We start from the raw sequence: 18,445 nt of genomic DNA, 5'->3' as shown, positions 1-18,445 counted from the left end.
ATACCACACAACTACCACATTCAAACTTACATAATTTTCATACATTCCAGTCTCTTTCATCCTTCGCCAATTTCAACCCACTTCCAGCGCTGTAGTCAGTTATCCAATTGGGCGGTCTCCCAGTTAAGTATTTATTATCAAAATATTAACCGCATAAACTCAAGGAACTTAAAGTGGCTTTGGGTTTATGTTCTTATGAATTGGTCATCTACATAATATTATAACAGATACATTTTAACAACTATACAATAATACATGAATACATATACATATTGTGTGTGTGTGTGTGTGTGTGTGTGTGTGTGTGTGTGTGTGTGTGTGTGTGTATGCGCGCGCGCGCGTGCAAAATGATGAAACTATGCACTCGTATAAAAGTTGTAACATATTTGGCAAATTGCTTTCACCAGTTGTAACAAATCAAATGCAGATGGTTAATCTATTTTTGTTTGATCAATTGTGTATAAAACGAGACAATGCTATATTTCAGAATTTAGTAAGAGAAAAATAAACATTCGAAAATCCGATCTATGCGATCCGGCACTTTTAGGAAATACCGGCAGCTTGATCTCATCGTACATCTTACATCGACTACCGTAACACATTGAACACTTCTTTGTTTAAGGTTTGTTATTGCCGATGGAAGGTTTGAAAGGCTAACAGAATTTCGGACATTTACCATCGTTATATGTTGTAAAAGGTCTAACACTACGTTTCGAGGATTTGAATCTATTTTTGTTCTCATATATATTAATATCTCTCCCACCTGACGAAGAGGATAAATCCCAACCCTCGAAACGTTGTGTATACCTTTTATAAACTACAGCGATTGTAAATGTCCGAAATCTTGTTATCCTTTCGAGAGACGAAGAGGGTATATTCCTCGAAACGTTGTTTTATGCCTTTTATAACCTAGAACATTGAACACGTTGACTGATTCAAACCAAACTTGATGTGGCAATAGTATTAACTTCTGGCGGGTTATAAACTCGCCAGCCAGTTTTATTTAATACAAACACCTACTTATTTATTAAGATATGTTAAGATTTTAATAATAAGAGTTGTGAGAATACTTATAGCTCAGGTATTACAAGCTACCACACCAAATTAAAAACTTGTTTAGAATCCTCAGTCAATGTATGGCAGCCTTCGTTCATTTCATTGTTTGCAGTATCCGATACGTTCCACCATGGCGGCAATACCAAGTGTAGAGAACTTACGTTATCATAGCAGAAATAAAAGTAAATTATGCCGCTAGAACAATTTTTTATAGCAGCCCAGTGCAAATGTACATACGAGTATGTGCTGAAAGAGTTTGCAAGTCACACCAATTAAATCAGAAGTCTCAAATTCCGTAATTTATCCATAATAATAGTTGTTTAGTGATTATATCCTGAATATTTGACCATTACTTTTTCGATTTTTGAGATAACTGTAACTAGCTTAGTAATAAAAATACTTAAAAATAACTTCTTGGTTATCCTAAATACAATTAAGTTTTGATAAACTTTAAAAATCAAGTACTTGTCGACAAATCTCGGTAGGCTGTAGCGGACAATAATGCTCAGTCCTAGAGCGCTTCCTAGCCGGAAGTAATGTAACAAGAAAGCGTCCTCCATTTCTGAAATGAGCACATTTTGTATCCTCAATAACAAAATACATGTCGTCACTCACCTCCCCCCCCTCCACTAAAATCTCCCTATTCCATATACACAGAATTGCTAGCTAAAGAAATTGGTTTTATAATTAACTAGATGTTTCCCGCGACTTCTCATGCTTTTCGTAAGCTTTGCCAGTGCGTGAGCACTGGTTCAAGTGAATTATATTTCCAACGCCGATGTAGAGTTTGCCTTGTTGCCACGATCAAGAAAATGTGTCAAAGGTGTACATTTATAGCTATTGTACACGTACACGAACTTATTCTAAATTGGTAAACACTCACGCTTTAAGTTCAACCAGAAATTTATTTTAAAGACAAATATACATCATAACTTAGCGCCTTCAAACTCTGTTTGGCTATTTAATATACGTAACTGTCTCGTAATTGCAGTTTATAATGTGCAGGCGCTTTGAAAACTTGTATTTCTGGTAGCGCCGCGTAGTGGCTAGTTACATAAATGGGAATATCATATAAACCTTCTCCGTGGAAAAATACATATGCATTCAAATTTTCATAATGATCGGTCAAATAGTTTACGATTATGTAAAGGCCATTGTTTTTTTTTTTTAATAAGACATAACACCTTAAAATACATAAGATCTTTGCAGTGTCTTGATAAATCCAACCACAGCCTCAATCAGTTGTGAATTATCTGGCTACCAACGCTTTCAGTATGAAAAATTAACCCACCACATATACTGTATATCTAATTAAGTTTTAGTGTTATTCACTTTATTGTCGTATTCAAAACTGTCTTACAAATTCACATATGTTCCGCAGAATATATCCATACTGGTGGTCCTGATCTATAGCTGGAGGATTAGCAGTAACTTCAAGAAGTTTTCAGACCTTCAAGACGTCTACTATGGTTAGTATTATTTATTATGGTTAGTACTATGAAATGTAGTTTAGTATGGCTTATTACGGTCAGTATTAGTAACTGTGGTTTGTATTGTTAAATTCGGTCAGTAATGTTAAATGTGGTTTGTATTGTTAAATGTGTTTGTATTGTTTACTATGGGCAGTATTATTAACTGTGGTTTAGTATGGTTTACTACGGTTAGTATTATTAACTGTGGTTTATATTGTTTACTTCCATTAGTATTTTTAACTGTGGTTTTTATTTTTTACTATGGCCAGTGTATTGATTTTCCCACCTACTTCTGCAAAGAAAGTCATGTTTACTCCTACAAGTTGCACGTTTACTGTAAGCTAAGAATAACAACTATACTATATTTAGAAGCAGAGCAGACGAAGCAAAAAAATTTAAGTGATTTTTGAATTTAAAGACAGTTTATTGTTTATATTCTTCAATTGCTTACTTAACTATTCAGTTCAAAAAATAGAAATAGAAATTTTCAAAGCAGTGAACGGATAACGTGATATAAGATCAAGACACGTAGTTAAATCAACCTACTTCCTGTTTTTGGGGGAAAAGTATTTCTAAAACTATATTTAGTTGGATTGGAACCATTTATTTTTAACGAGAGTTAGGGTTAGATTAGTTTAATTCTAATTAAAATATATGACTAATATCACATTGATGTTTCAACATTTCAAAAATAATTAAACCTATAGTAAGTATTGAAAACAAAACTTTATATATTTTCAAACTGTACTTCTAAAATTTATAAAAAATAGAGGGTTTTGTAAATCTCGCTGTATTTTTACCTGTCATTATGTATTTTCCCTTGACAATTCCCAACAAACCAGTGGGTTTAGTTACGGATGTTTAATTTTGTTGCTTCTCTATATTATAAAGATTGGATTTATACTTCCCGTTTTAACACCATTTTAAATATTTTGGTGTAAGCCGACGTAATGTACACAACAATAACAGAAGAGTAATACAAACAGATATAACAGTCAACCCAGGAGTGATGTGAAGAACGGCTCTTTGGAGTGATCCCGTTCAGTTGATTTTTAATTTTTAGTATCGAAAATACATTTCACTTTAAGTCAATGATGTGCTATCGCCAATGTAGTTTGTACTGTTCACAACTCTTTGTGTAAATATAACTTACCTTGGTTTATTGTAAACAATACAATCTGTACTTCATGGAGGTGTGATGTAACTATTCGTATAATTGCAATAAACTTCTCTAATGGTTCCGGAGGGTTTTGTTTAATTTATTTTTCAGTAAAGACAAAAAGATCAGCTCATTCAGATTTAAAATAATAGTAAATTACCGAAATAGCTCTTACACAGCTAATAGCTCAATTAGACCAAATTAACACGGCTTGCTAAATGATCCGACTATTTTTGGCAGATGATCTGAGTCGGCTCCACCACTATAACCCAGAACAAGGAACGGTTTAAAAATATACCATTAAAATGCTGTTTAAGGTCTTATAACACAAATTAAATGTTGTTAATTCACCTAAAAGCTACTCATAATCAGTCAAATTTCATCTCAGATCGTTAAAATTAAATAATCGGTTATTATATCATGCTTGGAGCTCCCCTCCATTTAATAAATTCACATTCGATACATGAGATTTCCTTTTATAATAATGTACTTTGATATGTCATATTACAATCTAATCTCATACTTCAGAATATTATCTGTTAATTACACTTCTTTGAATTAAATATCGGAAACATATCACGTTATTAGTGTATTACAGAGTTACAAAGGAGGAGAAAAGCAAAGTATCAAACAATAAAATAAAAATAATAACCTGGACCAAGGAACGGTTTTAAAATATACCCTGAAAATGCTCTTTAAGGTCTTATAACACAAATTAAATGTTGTTAATTCACCTAAAAGCTATTTTACGTCATAATCAGTAAAATTTCATCTCAGATTTTTAAGATGAAGTAATAATTTTGGAGTAAAATAATGCTTGGAGTTCTCCTCAATTTAATATTCACATTCGATAGATGAGATTTCTTTTTTTAATAATGCATTTTTGATATGTCATATTGCAATCTACAATCATACTTCAGAATATTATCTTTTAATTACACTTCTTTAATTAAATATCGGAAAAACCACGTTATCAGCGTATTAAAGAGTTATAAAGAAGGAGAAAAGCAAAGTATCAAAATAATACCAATAAAAATAAAATAGTAACCTAGACCAAGGAACGGTTTTAAAAATATACAATGAAAATGTTCTTTAATATAACACCAATTAAATTTTTGTTAGTTCCCCTAAAAGCTATTGTACGTCATAATGAGTAAAATTTAATCTAGGATCTTTAAGATTAAGTAATTAATTTTCAATGTTCAGTTATTCTATCATGCTTGGAGTTCTCCTCAATTTAATATTCACATTCGATAGATGAGATTTCCTTTTATAATAATGCATTTTTATATGTCACGTTACAATCTACTATCATAATTCAGAATATTATCTTTTAATTACACTTCTTTGAATTAAATATCGGAAAAAAAACACGTTAATAGAGTATTACAGAGTTACAAAGGGGGAGAAAAGCAAAGTATCAAATAATAAAATAAAAATAAAATAATAACCTGGACCAAGGAACGGTTTTAACATACCATTAAACATGCTCATTTTAAGTCTTTATAACACAACAATTTAATTGTTGTTAATTCACCTAAAGCTAGTATCCATAATACGTTAATAATCAGTAAAATGAATCTCAGATTAATTAATATTGTAATAAATTTCATCTCAGAGCTTCAAAGTCATTTTTCAATGTTCAGTTTCATCAAACTCTCCTCCAATTTAATGAATTCACATTCGATAGATGAAACTTCCTTTTATAATAATGCATTTTTATATGTCACGTTACAATCTAATATCGTATTATCAGAATATTATCTTTTAAATTCCACTTCTTTGAATTGAAATATCGGAGAAACCCACGTTAATAGCGTATTACAGAGCTTACAAAGGGGAATAAGCAAAGTAATCAAATAAGTAAAATCAAATAATAAAATAATAACCTTATGGGCCAAGGAACGGTTTTAAACATATACCATAAACATGCTGTTTAAGGTCTTATAACACAAATTAAATTGTTGTTAATTCACCTTAAAAGATACTGTACGTTATAATCAGTAGAAAATGTCATCTCAGATCTTTATGAAAGTTAAGTAATCATTTTCAATTTGCTCAGTTTATGCTATCATGCTTGTGAGTTCTCCTAAATTTAATATTCACATTCGATAGATGATATTTCTTTTTAATAATGCATTTTTTATATGTCACGTTACAATTCTACTATCATACTTCAAAATATTATCTTTTAATTTCACTTCTTTGAATTAAATATCGGAAAAACATACCACGTTATTAGAGTATTACAGAGTTACAAAGGGGGTAGATAAGCAAAGTATCAAATAATAAAATAAAAATAGAATAATAACCTGGACCAAGGAGCGGTTTTAAAATATACCTGAAACATGCTCTTTAAGGTCTTATAACACAAATTAATTGTTGTTAATTCACCTAAAAGCTATTTTACGTCATAATCAGTAAAAGTTCATCTCAGATCTTTAAGATTAAGTAATTAATTTTCAATATTCAGTTATTCTATCATGCTTGGAGTTCTCCTAAATTTAATATTCACATTCGATAGATGAGATTTCTTTTTGTAATAATGCATTTTTTATATATCATATTACAATCTACAATCATACTTCAGAATATTATCTTTTAATTACATTTCTTTTAATTGAATATAGGAAAAACCACGTTATCAGCGTATTACAGAGTTATAAAGAAGGAGAATAGCCAAGTATCAAATAATCTCGGGAAGAAGAATGAAATGCCTATTAATTCTGAGCAATCCCGTTAATCATTATCAAAGTCTCGGTCCCAGTACAACATCATTGTAAGGCTTATAATTTATTGTTAAGAATAATTACGGGGAACGCAGTATTTTAATGAAACATCAGTCAATGTAAAAGTCGACGAAAAGGCGAGGTTCACTACAATAGCTCCTTTGTGATTCGCATTTTATCGAGAAATTGTAATATAAGTGTAATTTACTGGCTGTGAAAGTACTTGGCAAGGAAATTCTCTTTAAGTATTTACAGAATGGTGGTTGACTACACGTTTTTGTGTTCAAGACTTTACAATTATAATGAAGTTATTAATTGATGTAGTTCTTATGTATTTAATATTTTTTCTCCTTTTTCACTTCCGCTAATTAGTGTAGTTTTTTTAGTGTATTATGGTTAGTTTCTACTAGATTAGACATACCAGGTATTTTTTTTTTTTAAGTTCGTAATGAACTTTAAACCCTGCCCAACAATTTACTATTTACAAACGCAGAAGTTAATTTGCTGTACTTTAGAGTTTTCCTGAGAATAATTTTTTTTCTCCAATTTAAATATATTAATCCTTACTCTGTAACTTAATGAACATTATAAATTCTGAATGGTTTTGCTCAGATTTATTGAAGTTTTATTTTATTTAGATCATTACAAGCTTAATAAAATAAAAATTTTATTAAGCTTGTAATGATTTTTAAATCTTGTCCAACAAGTCAGTATTTACAAACGCAGCAGTCAATTTGTTGTACTTTAGAGTTTTGTTGAGGTTCATATTTTTTTCTCCAATTTAAATGTTGGATTTGGATTATCCGTACTCTGTAACTTAGTGAAAATTCTAAATTCTAAATGGTTCTGGAAGGTTTTATTAAAGTTTTTGTATAATTCAGTGTGTACATAAGTATATCTTTATTGTTGCACCACTCTGATCGGACAATGTGGTATGTTTCCAGGAGTACAGATTGCGTACTTCGCAATAATTGGCACACAGCTGTTCATGATCATCCTAAGTATATTTCTGTTCTTTGGAATATACAAGGTCAGTAAATACATCTTTGTAGTGTATCAGTAGTATATTGATAGTATTAGTATTGGAATATTGTGTAGTCTTTTTCAAGTCCTCTGGAGAAAAATGTTGAGCTTATTGTGTTGTTGCATAATTGGTGTATTGTGTATTCGTTAGATCGTACGTCCTTGTCTCCAACGAGGTATCTTTCTTCTTGGTTACTAAGGTCAGTTTGCAAATGGTTAAATTGTGATTTAAGTATTATAATAATTTTTCACATATTATAATAAGATTTAATAATTAACGTTTATTCCCATATTACGAAATGTTTTGCGGTACGCGATGACTTAAATATATGTGAAGTTGCCCCAAAACTGTTGGAATCAGGAGTTTATCGTTATTTTACGTTAGTTTTGATATTATTCCGTCAGTTTTTTGACGTAGGTGTAGCTTCACAGAAACCCACCACCACGACGTATTTACGGCAACGAGCCAATTTGTTAATCTCGGTTTAGTCATTCTCGTTTTTAGTAAAAAATCGTCGTTATTGAAAATGACTAGAAAGTGCTAAGATTAGCGAGTGGACCGACTTTAGAGTACCCTTTCCTTCGTCACTTTTGTCCTGCGAATCATTTGATTTTTTGGTTTCGATACTTTTGTTATTCCTAGTATTAGTTTAGATTGTTTTCTATTTTATAAACTATTGTAAATCTAAACTATTTTCGGGTATGTCAAGTGTACTACGTATCAATCGTTAGGTCTTCGTTAGTTCGCGTCTTACTTGTCCTTTTTACGTTAGTTTACGCAATTGTGTAATATTTACAATTATGAATTAATCTGGGACAAAGTACCTCTAAAGCCACTCTGCCAGAGCACAACCAACACGAGTTTAAAAATACTATTATTCTCACCCATTATGTTTGTGTTATTAAAATACCAAAATAATGTGAATGTCTATATTTTAACATATATTTATTTATTGTTAGTTTATTATTATAATTATTTGTGTTAACACTCCAAGTTTAAAAAATTTATCAGTGCAAGAAATCTTTTGGGAAACCGGACTTGCTTTTGTCCTTATACATTCTTAAATTACAAGCTTTTGTCCTTATACATTCTTAAATTACAAGCTTTTGTCCTTATACATTCTTAAATTACAAGCTTTTGTCCTTATACATTCTTAAATTACAAGATTAATGCGTTGTATACATCAAAAAGCCCTTGGTTTGTAAAACAAACAAGGTTAAAAAACCGTATTTAACTTTTTAATTGTAGTATTGATATTAAATTCCATATATCATGTGTAAGTGCTAAAAAAGTATTTTAAATATTTATATAAACATTTTATATAAAATTGTAGGTATTAAATTAGCGCTAAGTTATGAGGAGGGTGTTGAAATAATAGTTAAGAATTGAAATTGATGGGGTTCCATTATTTAGATATAGAAAAGAAGTAAAATGTGAAAAATCAAAGTTTTGCATAGACATGATTATTGCGAGGCACAGTCTAATTAGTTGCTTAATTTTAATTGTAAAACTTTGTTTGGTTTTAGTCATTTGTGTAAATACATGTTTCCGGTTCCTTGTGTGCTGATTCATACCCGTATCGTAATTGTAATCAATATCTCAGTTAGTTTAAATTAACACAGCCATAGTGACACTGTGTTCTAGATTGTGTTCTCTAAACATTACTTTTAAAGAAGGAAGAAATGTGTTATACATGTAGTTTTCGTTAACGTGATGTTAACATCGTAATCATTAATGAATGAATGTTGATGCCTACTGTTGCTGAGTGCTTAGACCACTGAACATCAGGTAGTTCCTGCACAATTCATGATGTATCACCAACAGTTCATGAATAATAACACAGGTTTATTACCGAGGCATGAGTAGCAGTAAGCGTTGAAGCGTTCCAACCACTACGTTTGGTTAAACTACTGTTTCATCATATATGTAGTTGTCGTTAATGTGATGTTAACATCGTAATCATTAATGAATGAATGTTGATGCCTACTGTTGCTGAGTGCTTAGACCACTGAGTATCAGGTAGTTCCTGCACAATTCATGATGTATCACCAACAGTTCATGAATAATAACACAGGTTTATTACTGATGTATGAGTAGCAGTGAAAAAGCGTTCCAACCACTACTTTTGGTTAAATTACTGTTTCATCATATATGTAGTTGTCGTTAATGTGATGTTAACATCGTAATCATTAATGAATGAATGTTGATGCCTACTGTTGCTGAGTGTTTAGACCACGGAGTATCAGGCAGTTCCTGCACAATTCATGATGTATCACCAACAGTTCATGAATAATAACACAGGTTTATTACCGAGGCATGAGCCACAGTAGCAGTGAAGCGTTCCAACCACTACGTTTGGTTAAACTACTGTTTCATCATATATGTAGTTGTCGTTACTGTGATGTTAACATCGTAATCATTAATGAATGAATGTTGATGCCTACTGTTGCTGAGTGTTTAGACCACTGAGTATCAGGCAGTTCCTGCACAATTCATGATGTATCACCAACAGTTCATGAATAATAACACAGGTTTATTACCGAGGCATGAGTAGCAGTGAAGCGTTCCAACCACTACGTTTGGTTAAACTACTGTTTCATCATATATGTAGTTGTCGTTAATGTGATGTTAACTTCGTAATCATTAATGAATGAATGTTGATGCCTACTGTTGCTGAGTGCTTAGACCACTGAGTATCAGGTAGTTCCTGCACAATTCATGATGTATCACCAACAGTTCATGAATAATAACACAGGTTTATTACCGAGGCATGAGTAGCAGTGAAGCGTTCCAACCACTACTTTTGGTTAAACTACTGTTTCATCATATATGTAGTTGTCGTTACTGTGATGTTAACATCGTAATCATTAATGAATGAATGTTGATGCCTACTGTTGCTGAGTGTTTTAGACCACGGAGTATCAGGCAGTTCCTGCACAATTCATGATGTATCACCAACAGTTCATGAATAATAACACAGGTTTATTACCGAGGCATGAGTAACAGTAAGCGTTGAAGCGTTCCAACCACTACGTTTTGGTTAAACTACTGTTTCATCATATATGTAGTTGTCGTTAATGTGATGTTTAACATCGTAATCATTAATGAATGAATGTTGATGCCTACTGTTGCTGAGTGTTTAGACCGCTGAACATCAGGTAGTTCCTGCACAATTCATGATGTATCACCAACAGTTCATGAATAATAACACAGGTTTATTACCGAGGCATGAGTAGAAGCGAAGCGGTTGAAGCGTTCCAACCACTTCGTTTGGTTAAAACTGCTGTTTCATCATATATGTAGTTTGTCGTTACTGTGATGTTAACATCGTAATCATTAATGAATGAATGTTGATGCCTACTGTTGCTGAGTGCTTAGACCACTGAACATCAGGTAGTTCCTGGCACAATTCATGATGTATCACCAACAGTTCATGAATAATAACACAGGTTTATTACCGAGGCATGAGTAGCAGTGAAGCGTTCCAACCACTACTTTTGGTTAAATTACTGTTTCATCATATATGTAGTTGTCGTTAATGTGATGTTAAGATCGTAATCATTAATGAATGAATATTGATGCCTACTGGTGCTGAGTGCTTAGACCACTGAGTATCTGGTAGTTCATGCACAATTCATGATGTATCACCAACATTTCATGAATAATAACACAGGTTTATTACTGATGTATGAGTGAACCAGTAAAGCGTTCTCAACCACTACTTTTGGTTTAAATTACTGTTTCATCATATATGTAGTTGTCGTTAATGTGATGTTAACATCGTAATCATTAATGAATGAATGTTGATGCCTACTGTTGCTGAGTACTTCGACCACTGAACATCAGGCAGTTCCTGCACAATTCATGATGTATCACCAACAGTTCATGAATAATAACACAGGTTTATTACCGAGGCATGAGTAACAGTGAAGCGTTCCAACCACTACTTTTGGTTTAAAATTACTGTGTTTCATCATATATGTAGTTGTCGTTAATGTGATGTTAACTTCGTAATCATTAATGAATGAATGTTGATGCCTACTGTTGCTGAGTGCTTAGACCACTGAGTATCAGGCAGTTCCTGCACAATTCATGATGTATCACCAACAGTTCATGAATAATAACACAGTTTATTACCGAGGCATGGAGTAGCCAGAGTGAAGCGTTCCAACCACATACATTTGGTTAAACTACTGTTTCATCATATATGTATGTTGCCGTTAATGTTGATGTTAACTTCGTAATCATTTAATGAATTGAATGTTGATGCCTACTATGCTGCTGCTGAGTGCTTAGACCACTGAGTATCAGGCAGTTCCTGCACAATTCTTGAATGATATCACCAACAGTTCAATGAATAATAACCCACAGGTTTATTACCGAGGCATGAGTAGCAGTGAAGCGTTTGGGGGGGGGGGGGGGTGGGGGGGGGGGGGGGTGGGGGGGGGGGGGGGTGGGGGGGGGGGGGGGTGGGGGGGGGGGGGGGTGGGGGGGGGGGGGGGTGGGAAAAAGTTGTTATATCTTTTGAAATTAGAACACAAGATTTTTGGATTTTTCCAATTGAGTACGAATCATATATTAAAATTACCAACCTGAGTATTATCTAAGATTTTTTTTATTTTTTTTTTTATTTTTTTCCTGGATATAGGGCTATTATCCAGGCATGTTGTGATGAAAATCTCCTACTTAAGAATGTCGATTGGTGGCCCTTGGCATGGTAAAGGTTTATCTGAATGAGGCACAAACTTAGGCATTTTTACCACCTCCCCCTGGTGGTCCATCTCCGCCCATCCTCTTGGAGTGTTTGGGGACCGTGCCCCCTTTACTTCCCCCAGCCGAAACTGATGGTCCTTCAGAGAGGTTTCTCTTCTTAAGGAAAAGGTAGCAAGTAGGTTTTTCTTTTTGAACCGCCGTACTGGCTTCGAGAAGAGACCTCTAAGGCAAGGTATGTTCAGACTGCTTTGATACATTTTCGGTCTCTTCCACTACCTATCCTCAGCGGTGTTCTTTTCTGAAGTCTTCCCCACCTTTTTTGGTTCCTCAGTGTTCCCCTGGTGTTTTCCCAAACTTGCAGCTGATCCATTGATCCTCTTTTTCAAGTTTGCTTACTGTAGCGCAGTCGACTGCCGGGTACACAGTGGCTTTCCCTCGTCACTTATACGCAGGATATTCCATTCACCAACTGATAGCTCTTTATTTTGTGCTTTTAAGAACTTCATTGTCTTATCGGTGGATTCATTTATGCCATTTTGAAAATAGTCGGTCACGATTCTTGCACGAGGAATTTCTCCCTCTGGTGCAATCCTCAGACTGGTCCTTCCAAGGCTTAAGGGAATCTTGCTTTCCTTTCATAGATTCTGCTGTGTTATTATTTTCATCAGGACTCCTTGTCTCCTGTTGATTCCGCAGACGCTTGGAGAGTTACGACCCTCCTGTTCTTCAACGGATGAAGTTCTGAATATCTTCCATCTGTTCAGATGAGAGTAAGAATTCGGGTAAATCAGAGTGAAATATTCCCACACTTATGTCCTCTGCAGCTTGTTTTATAAGAAGGTTTTTGGGGAAGTGCAGATTGCTCATTTCGTGACCCCTGTCTCCCTTCATTCCTTGTTTTCTTTCTCTGATGAGCTTCCGGCTGTGCGTGTGCTTCATGGATGCTCTTGCTTGGCACATGTCTTGGGGTATGAAGACCCCGCCACTTCGTCACCTCGACGTGCTGATAGTCCAAAAACTTGTAAGTAGGAAAAGTTAAAAAAATATCTAAACAGAAAACCAAACTTTCTCAAAACATTGATAAAAATGAAAGTTTTAGGTCAAAATTAAGACCCATACAGAAGTCAGGTACGCTGAACCATACTTGACAGAAAAGAAATTAACACAATCATGGTATTGTAACCTAGAACTCTTGTTTAACTTGTTGCTGTACACAGGCAGTAGCTAATTTTAAAGGTTACTTGACATCGATATATAATTTACAACAGTTATAATAAATTTAATACACATAGATATCGAGTTTGGTAGTAAACATTTTTTTTTTGTGAAACATAGCTTTATTACAGTTTTTACTTTGAATGTGTACCAATAGTAGTACGAAGAATCCTTCAGCGATGTTTTAGTACAATTTTAATTAGCTTTATTAGAGAAAAGTAAATTTTATTTTGAATTAAATTTAAAATTTTAATTTTATTTTATTTTTTACAAGAAAGTTTAATTTTGAGTTCTAACAATTTTGAGTCAAGAAGTTAACTTGAATTTAATGTGTTTTATTTAAAAGAATAAAACTTGTTTTGAGAAAGCTTTTACAAGACTAATGGCCGTATAAGCATTTGTTGATAAATATTTAACCTATGAAAGGATTATTTATTGGATGTCAATTATTATTTTGAAGTTTATTAATAGACAATTGTTTAAGTAATTTGACAAAGGATTCTCCTGTCTATCCATACATATAAATTTAATACTGGAAATAAAAAGTGAAAATAAACTAATAAGAAATAATTGTAAGACTTTGTAGGATTTACGGATCTCTTGAGTTTCACATTAATTTATGAGTAAAGCGATCATGACCGGATTTCCATTTAAAAAATATAAAAACCATTTCAATTTTAATATGTAGAAATTAATTAATAATTTTATTAAAAGGCAATTTTTGAGAAATACAATAAGACGAGCAGGTTGTAGAGCTCGTGGGAGACAGTCCCTTATTGCTAATGTCAACAACATCGATGCCTAGGGCTCGCAAGAATCTCTCCCCACAAATCTTTCAGCTGGTACACACTTTATCAAATATCAAATCTGAGACTGTGTCTATCCAGCTCTAGTAAACGAATGTGGCTACTCTGACATTAAAATATTAGAGTAAGTTGGCCCGCACATCCACTAAGTCCTAATCTGTAAAACGTAACTAGTTTACAGTACTAAAATGTTAACATGCATATTCCTTACATACTTGGGTTCAGCTAATAATATTTTATTTTATAGGTTATAATTGATACTTTTTAAATTCTGTAGCTTTGTAACTCAATACTTAAAATTGAAAATTGTTTTTAATCTCCTCTGGTTTAGAATGGGGTTTTCAAAAACTAATTTCAAAATTAGTGTTGATATTCTTCAAACGATTACGCATTTAATGTCATGTATAACATTATATTAAAAGATTAACTACATAACCATTCAGGCTTGTTAAATTAGAAAAAGAAAGTTTATTATTTTTCTTGTAGGGCGTGTATTTTTTAACGAAAATACTGATTACAGTTAAGAAACAAAATGTGTTTAGTGTAAAATAACCAGCCCAGATATATTGATTTACAATAAATTTTAAGTTAAATTTCTGTGTGAATATTTGTCGTGATAGTTACTTTTGTAACATGATGATACCTTTTTTACATTAATATTGATAGTCAAGTGAAAGATTTAAGTTATTTCGACGTTAATGTTCAATGTAAATACACGAGACTATTTTTTTATCCATAAAGCTTTTACTGATATAAATTATAATTGTGTTATATAAGGTGGATTAATATACTTTTTTGGTCAATATATAGGAATAACGATAAAAATTAAACCAATTAGAGGCATAAATAATTTCACTAGTTATAATTCCCAAATAATTAGTGTTATTGCTAATATTTAAATAAATATATCATCAACTTTCATTAATAATTGTTTTCGAATAAGTCGTTAAAAATCGTTTACTTTATATATAAGAACAGGAGGGGGCCAAGTATTGAGCCTTGTGGAACTCCATATTCAAATTCAACTTTTATTTATTTTGACCGCCAACAGTTAACACATGCTGTATGTTTACAAATTGTTCGTATAGCAATGCAACAATTTTAGAGATCCACACCCATACTCTATAGTATAAGCTATATCCCCCGAAACTAGAATTCGGTTGTTATGTGTCAATTTTGATTACAAATTTATACAGTAATTCTTTTTGGTTTTATGTCTGTAATCGAGTACTGACGTTCGTGTAAGTGGTAGAAATATGGTACACAACCCAACTACCACTTAACGTGCGATCTTAAACCACGTGCAGGAGCTGAAACCTAAAAAATCCTGTGACATCAATGGTATGTCTGTGTGGTTACTCAAAGGGTGCATCAAGCATCTTTTGACACCACTTACAAAATTGATTAATCTGTCGTTCGCACAAGGCGTCTTCCCATCGGCATTGAAGATTGCCAAAGTCATTCCAATTTTCAAAAAAGACGATCCTTGCATCTCAAGCAATTATCGTCCAATTTCAATCCTCCCTGTGTTCAGCAAAATTTTTGAAAAAGCTTTCCTCAATCAATTTCAAAAATTTCTTGACCGTTACGACGTTCTCTGTCCCGAACAGTTTGGGTTCAGAAAAAACAAGTCGACAATCGATGCCGTAACGGATCTCATTCATAATGTTGTCGATGGACTGGAGAGGCGAGAACATGTGAGTAGCATATTTCTCGACCTCTCCAAAGTCTTTTACTGCGTGTATCATGCGACACTGATGCACCAGTTGTGGACAAGTGGTATTCGGGGTCTGCCGCATAAGTGGCTCTCGTCTTATCTGGAAGATCGGGGGCAGAGCGTGCAGATTGGGAGTGCTCTATCAGAGAAGGTAAAAATGCCTTGTGGTGTCCCCCAGGTATCAATACTTGGGCCAGTCCTTTTCCTGATATACGTCAACAGGTTGAATTCAACAATCCAATATGGAAAATTGATTCAATATCACTGACGACACGACTCTCTGCATCAGATCAAAATCAAAACATGATCTTGAAATAAAGTCTTTCATCGAACTTAACTCATGTATCGAGTATTTCTCCAGAAACAATTTGAAAACAAACTGTTTGAAATCAATCGTCATGAACTTCTGTCTTCGGTAGCATGACAACCAAGAGCTCCGGCCCGCGGTGATGGTGGACGACGTTCTTCTTGATGAAGCTGAATCCACCAAGTTCCTTGGAATGTACCTTGAACGAGGGCTGACATGGAACACCCACGTTGAGGGCGTTTGCTCTAAGGTTGCCTCGGGCATTTATGTCCTGCGCAACCTTGCAAATTGTTGTTCTTTGAGTGTTTTAAAACTGGCCTACTTTGGTCTTATACATCCATATATGTCTTACGGCTTGATATTGTGGGACGGTTTGCTCCAAAAACATGTTTAAAAGAGTTTTTAGATCTCAAAAGAAATCCGTTAAAATTTTGTTAAAGTTGAACCCCAGAGAGTCGTGCAAAGACGCCTTCAGGAGCCTTGGATTACTGACTTTACCCTGTCTCTTTATTTTAGAGGTTATCCTGTACTGTCGACTCAAATGTGAGTTGGAACGGGGCAGGGATGTCCACCAGTACGGGACTAGAGGCAGGGACATCTTCCGGCTCGATCACCACAGAACGACGGCTTATGGACGCTTACCGTCCCAAGTTGGTGTCAGGCTAATCAACGGGCTCCCTGAGGGTATTAAAAATTTAAACGATCCCAATCAATTTAAAGCTCGACTAAAACACTTCCTGGTGTCAAAGGCATTTTACTCTGTTGATGAGTTCATAATGGGCCGCTGGGATGAAAACATTAGAAATTAATGAAGTTATTCAAGAGTATTAACACATAAACTGGTTCTGATATAGATAAATAAAGACCGAATGTCATCTTTATGACATACTGTATTTATAAAAAATAGGCTTTAGTTTAAACTTAAATTCCATTTTATGACGCCTGCAATGCAATTGTAACAATTGTTAATGCAATAAAGAATATTATTATTATCATTATTATTGTTATTATTATTAAGTAAATCAACAATTTTATGTAAAAAAATAATTAAAAACGTATAAACTAAACTAATTTAGAAATATGTCCACACACCAAATTCGTTTGAAATTATCTATTCGTTTGGTCACTTGGATGAAAACATTTTCTGTAATGCCTTTTCCATGTGTACCTTGACTTATCTCTCGTTGGAGGATTCAATTTGAATGTAAACACAAAATTTGATTAAATAAAATGTGCAATTATACATTTGGTTGTAAGATACGGTAATCATTGGGATTATTACACCAAGACCACTATTAATACCCCATGATTTACTTATATTTAATTCCGCCAGCCGCTAATGAGGGACAGTTAGAACAAGGCAGCGCGGGCATTAGAGTGATGATTAGAGTGAATGGAGGTGGAGGGGGAGGGTTTTAGTGGTGGAGCGACCAGCTGACGATGATTGGCCAGATCAACAGAATTAGTGGATACATTACAGTTATTAATTTTGAGCTTTAAAAATTGTGCATTTACCACGCTTATTATTTTTGATGATTTTTATAATTTGTTAAAGCAAACCTTAATAATTACTTTATTTCGTACAAACTTTAATCCTAAATCAAGATAGTAAGAGCCCTAAGGTTAGTCTTATAAAATGGAATAAACAGAGTAAAATTTTATTGGTATCGCCCAATCCATTGCTTTTATTTAAATTTCAAACTATTCTACTTTTCTGATCGATTAAGTATCTTAAAACAATAAAAACATTAATTTTGTGATTCTTAAGTCCGTAAAATCTTTTATTAAAATATTGCTAATTTTGCGAATAAGTATCCAGGATTGAAATTGGTATTCTGGAGAGACCCGGCCACCTAGTTAGTATAGGGGTGTAAAAATAAAAAAAACAATATACTTGTAACACTTAATTTACTTTTTCATGAATGTTCCTACATTAAAACATTGGGTTAATCTCAAATTGTTTAAATGCACTCCTATCATGAACCCCTATCTTCAAGGCCTCTTAAAATTAAGTAATCAGTAAACATTATTAGTCTTAATCTTATTAAAAACGCAGAAAACAAGAAGGCTCTTCTGAGAAAATTCACCACCCGTGTAATAAATATCAATGATGGAGTAACGCTCCCTTCCTATCGCAGGCCAGTCAAAACACAGGTGTTCAGCAGTTTCCTCCCGCTCATTGCACAATGAAAGTCACGGTCCCTTACTATCGCAGGCCAGTCAAAACACAGGTGTTCAGCAGTTTCC

General features: G+C 33.5%; 1 protein-coding gene across 1 annotated transcript in view; it reads left to right on the top strand.

Moving 5' to 3' along the window:
* LOC124358579 overlaps nucleotides 1–18,445 on the top strand; it is an 89,765-nt gene that overhangs the window by 62,637 nt on the left and 8,683 nt on the right. Inside the window, exons 3-4 of the mRNA XM_046810883.1 lie at nucleotides 2,438–2,525; nucleotides 7,361–7,446. Of these exons, the coding sequence (XP_046666839.1) occupies nucleotides 2,438–2,525; nucleotides 7,361–7,446 (174 nt within the window). The remainder of the gene's footprint in view (nucleotides 1–2,437; nucleotides 2,526–7,360; nucleotides 7,447–18,445) is intronic.

The sequence above is a fragment of the Homalodisca vitripennis genome, chromosome 3 (assembly GCF_021130785.1).
Source record: "Homalodisca vitripennis isolate AUS2020 chromosome 3, UT_GWSS_2.1, whole genome shotgun sequence".
NCBI lineage: Eukaryota > Metazoa > Arthropoda > Insecta > Hemiptera > Cicadellidae > Homalodisca > Homalodisca vitripennis.
Note: the sequence above shows the minus strand (reverse complement) of the source record. Positions and strands in the feature narration are given on the sequence as shown.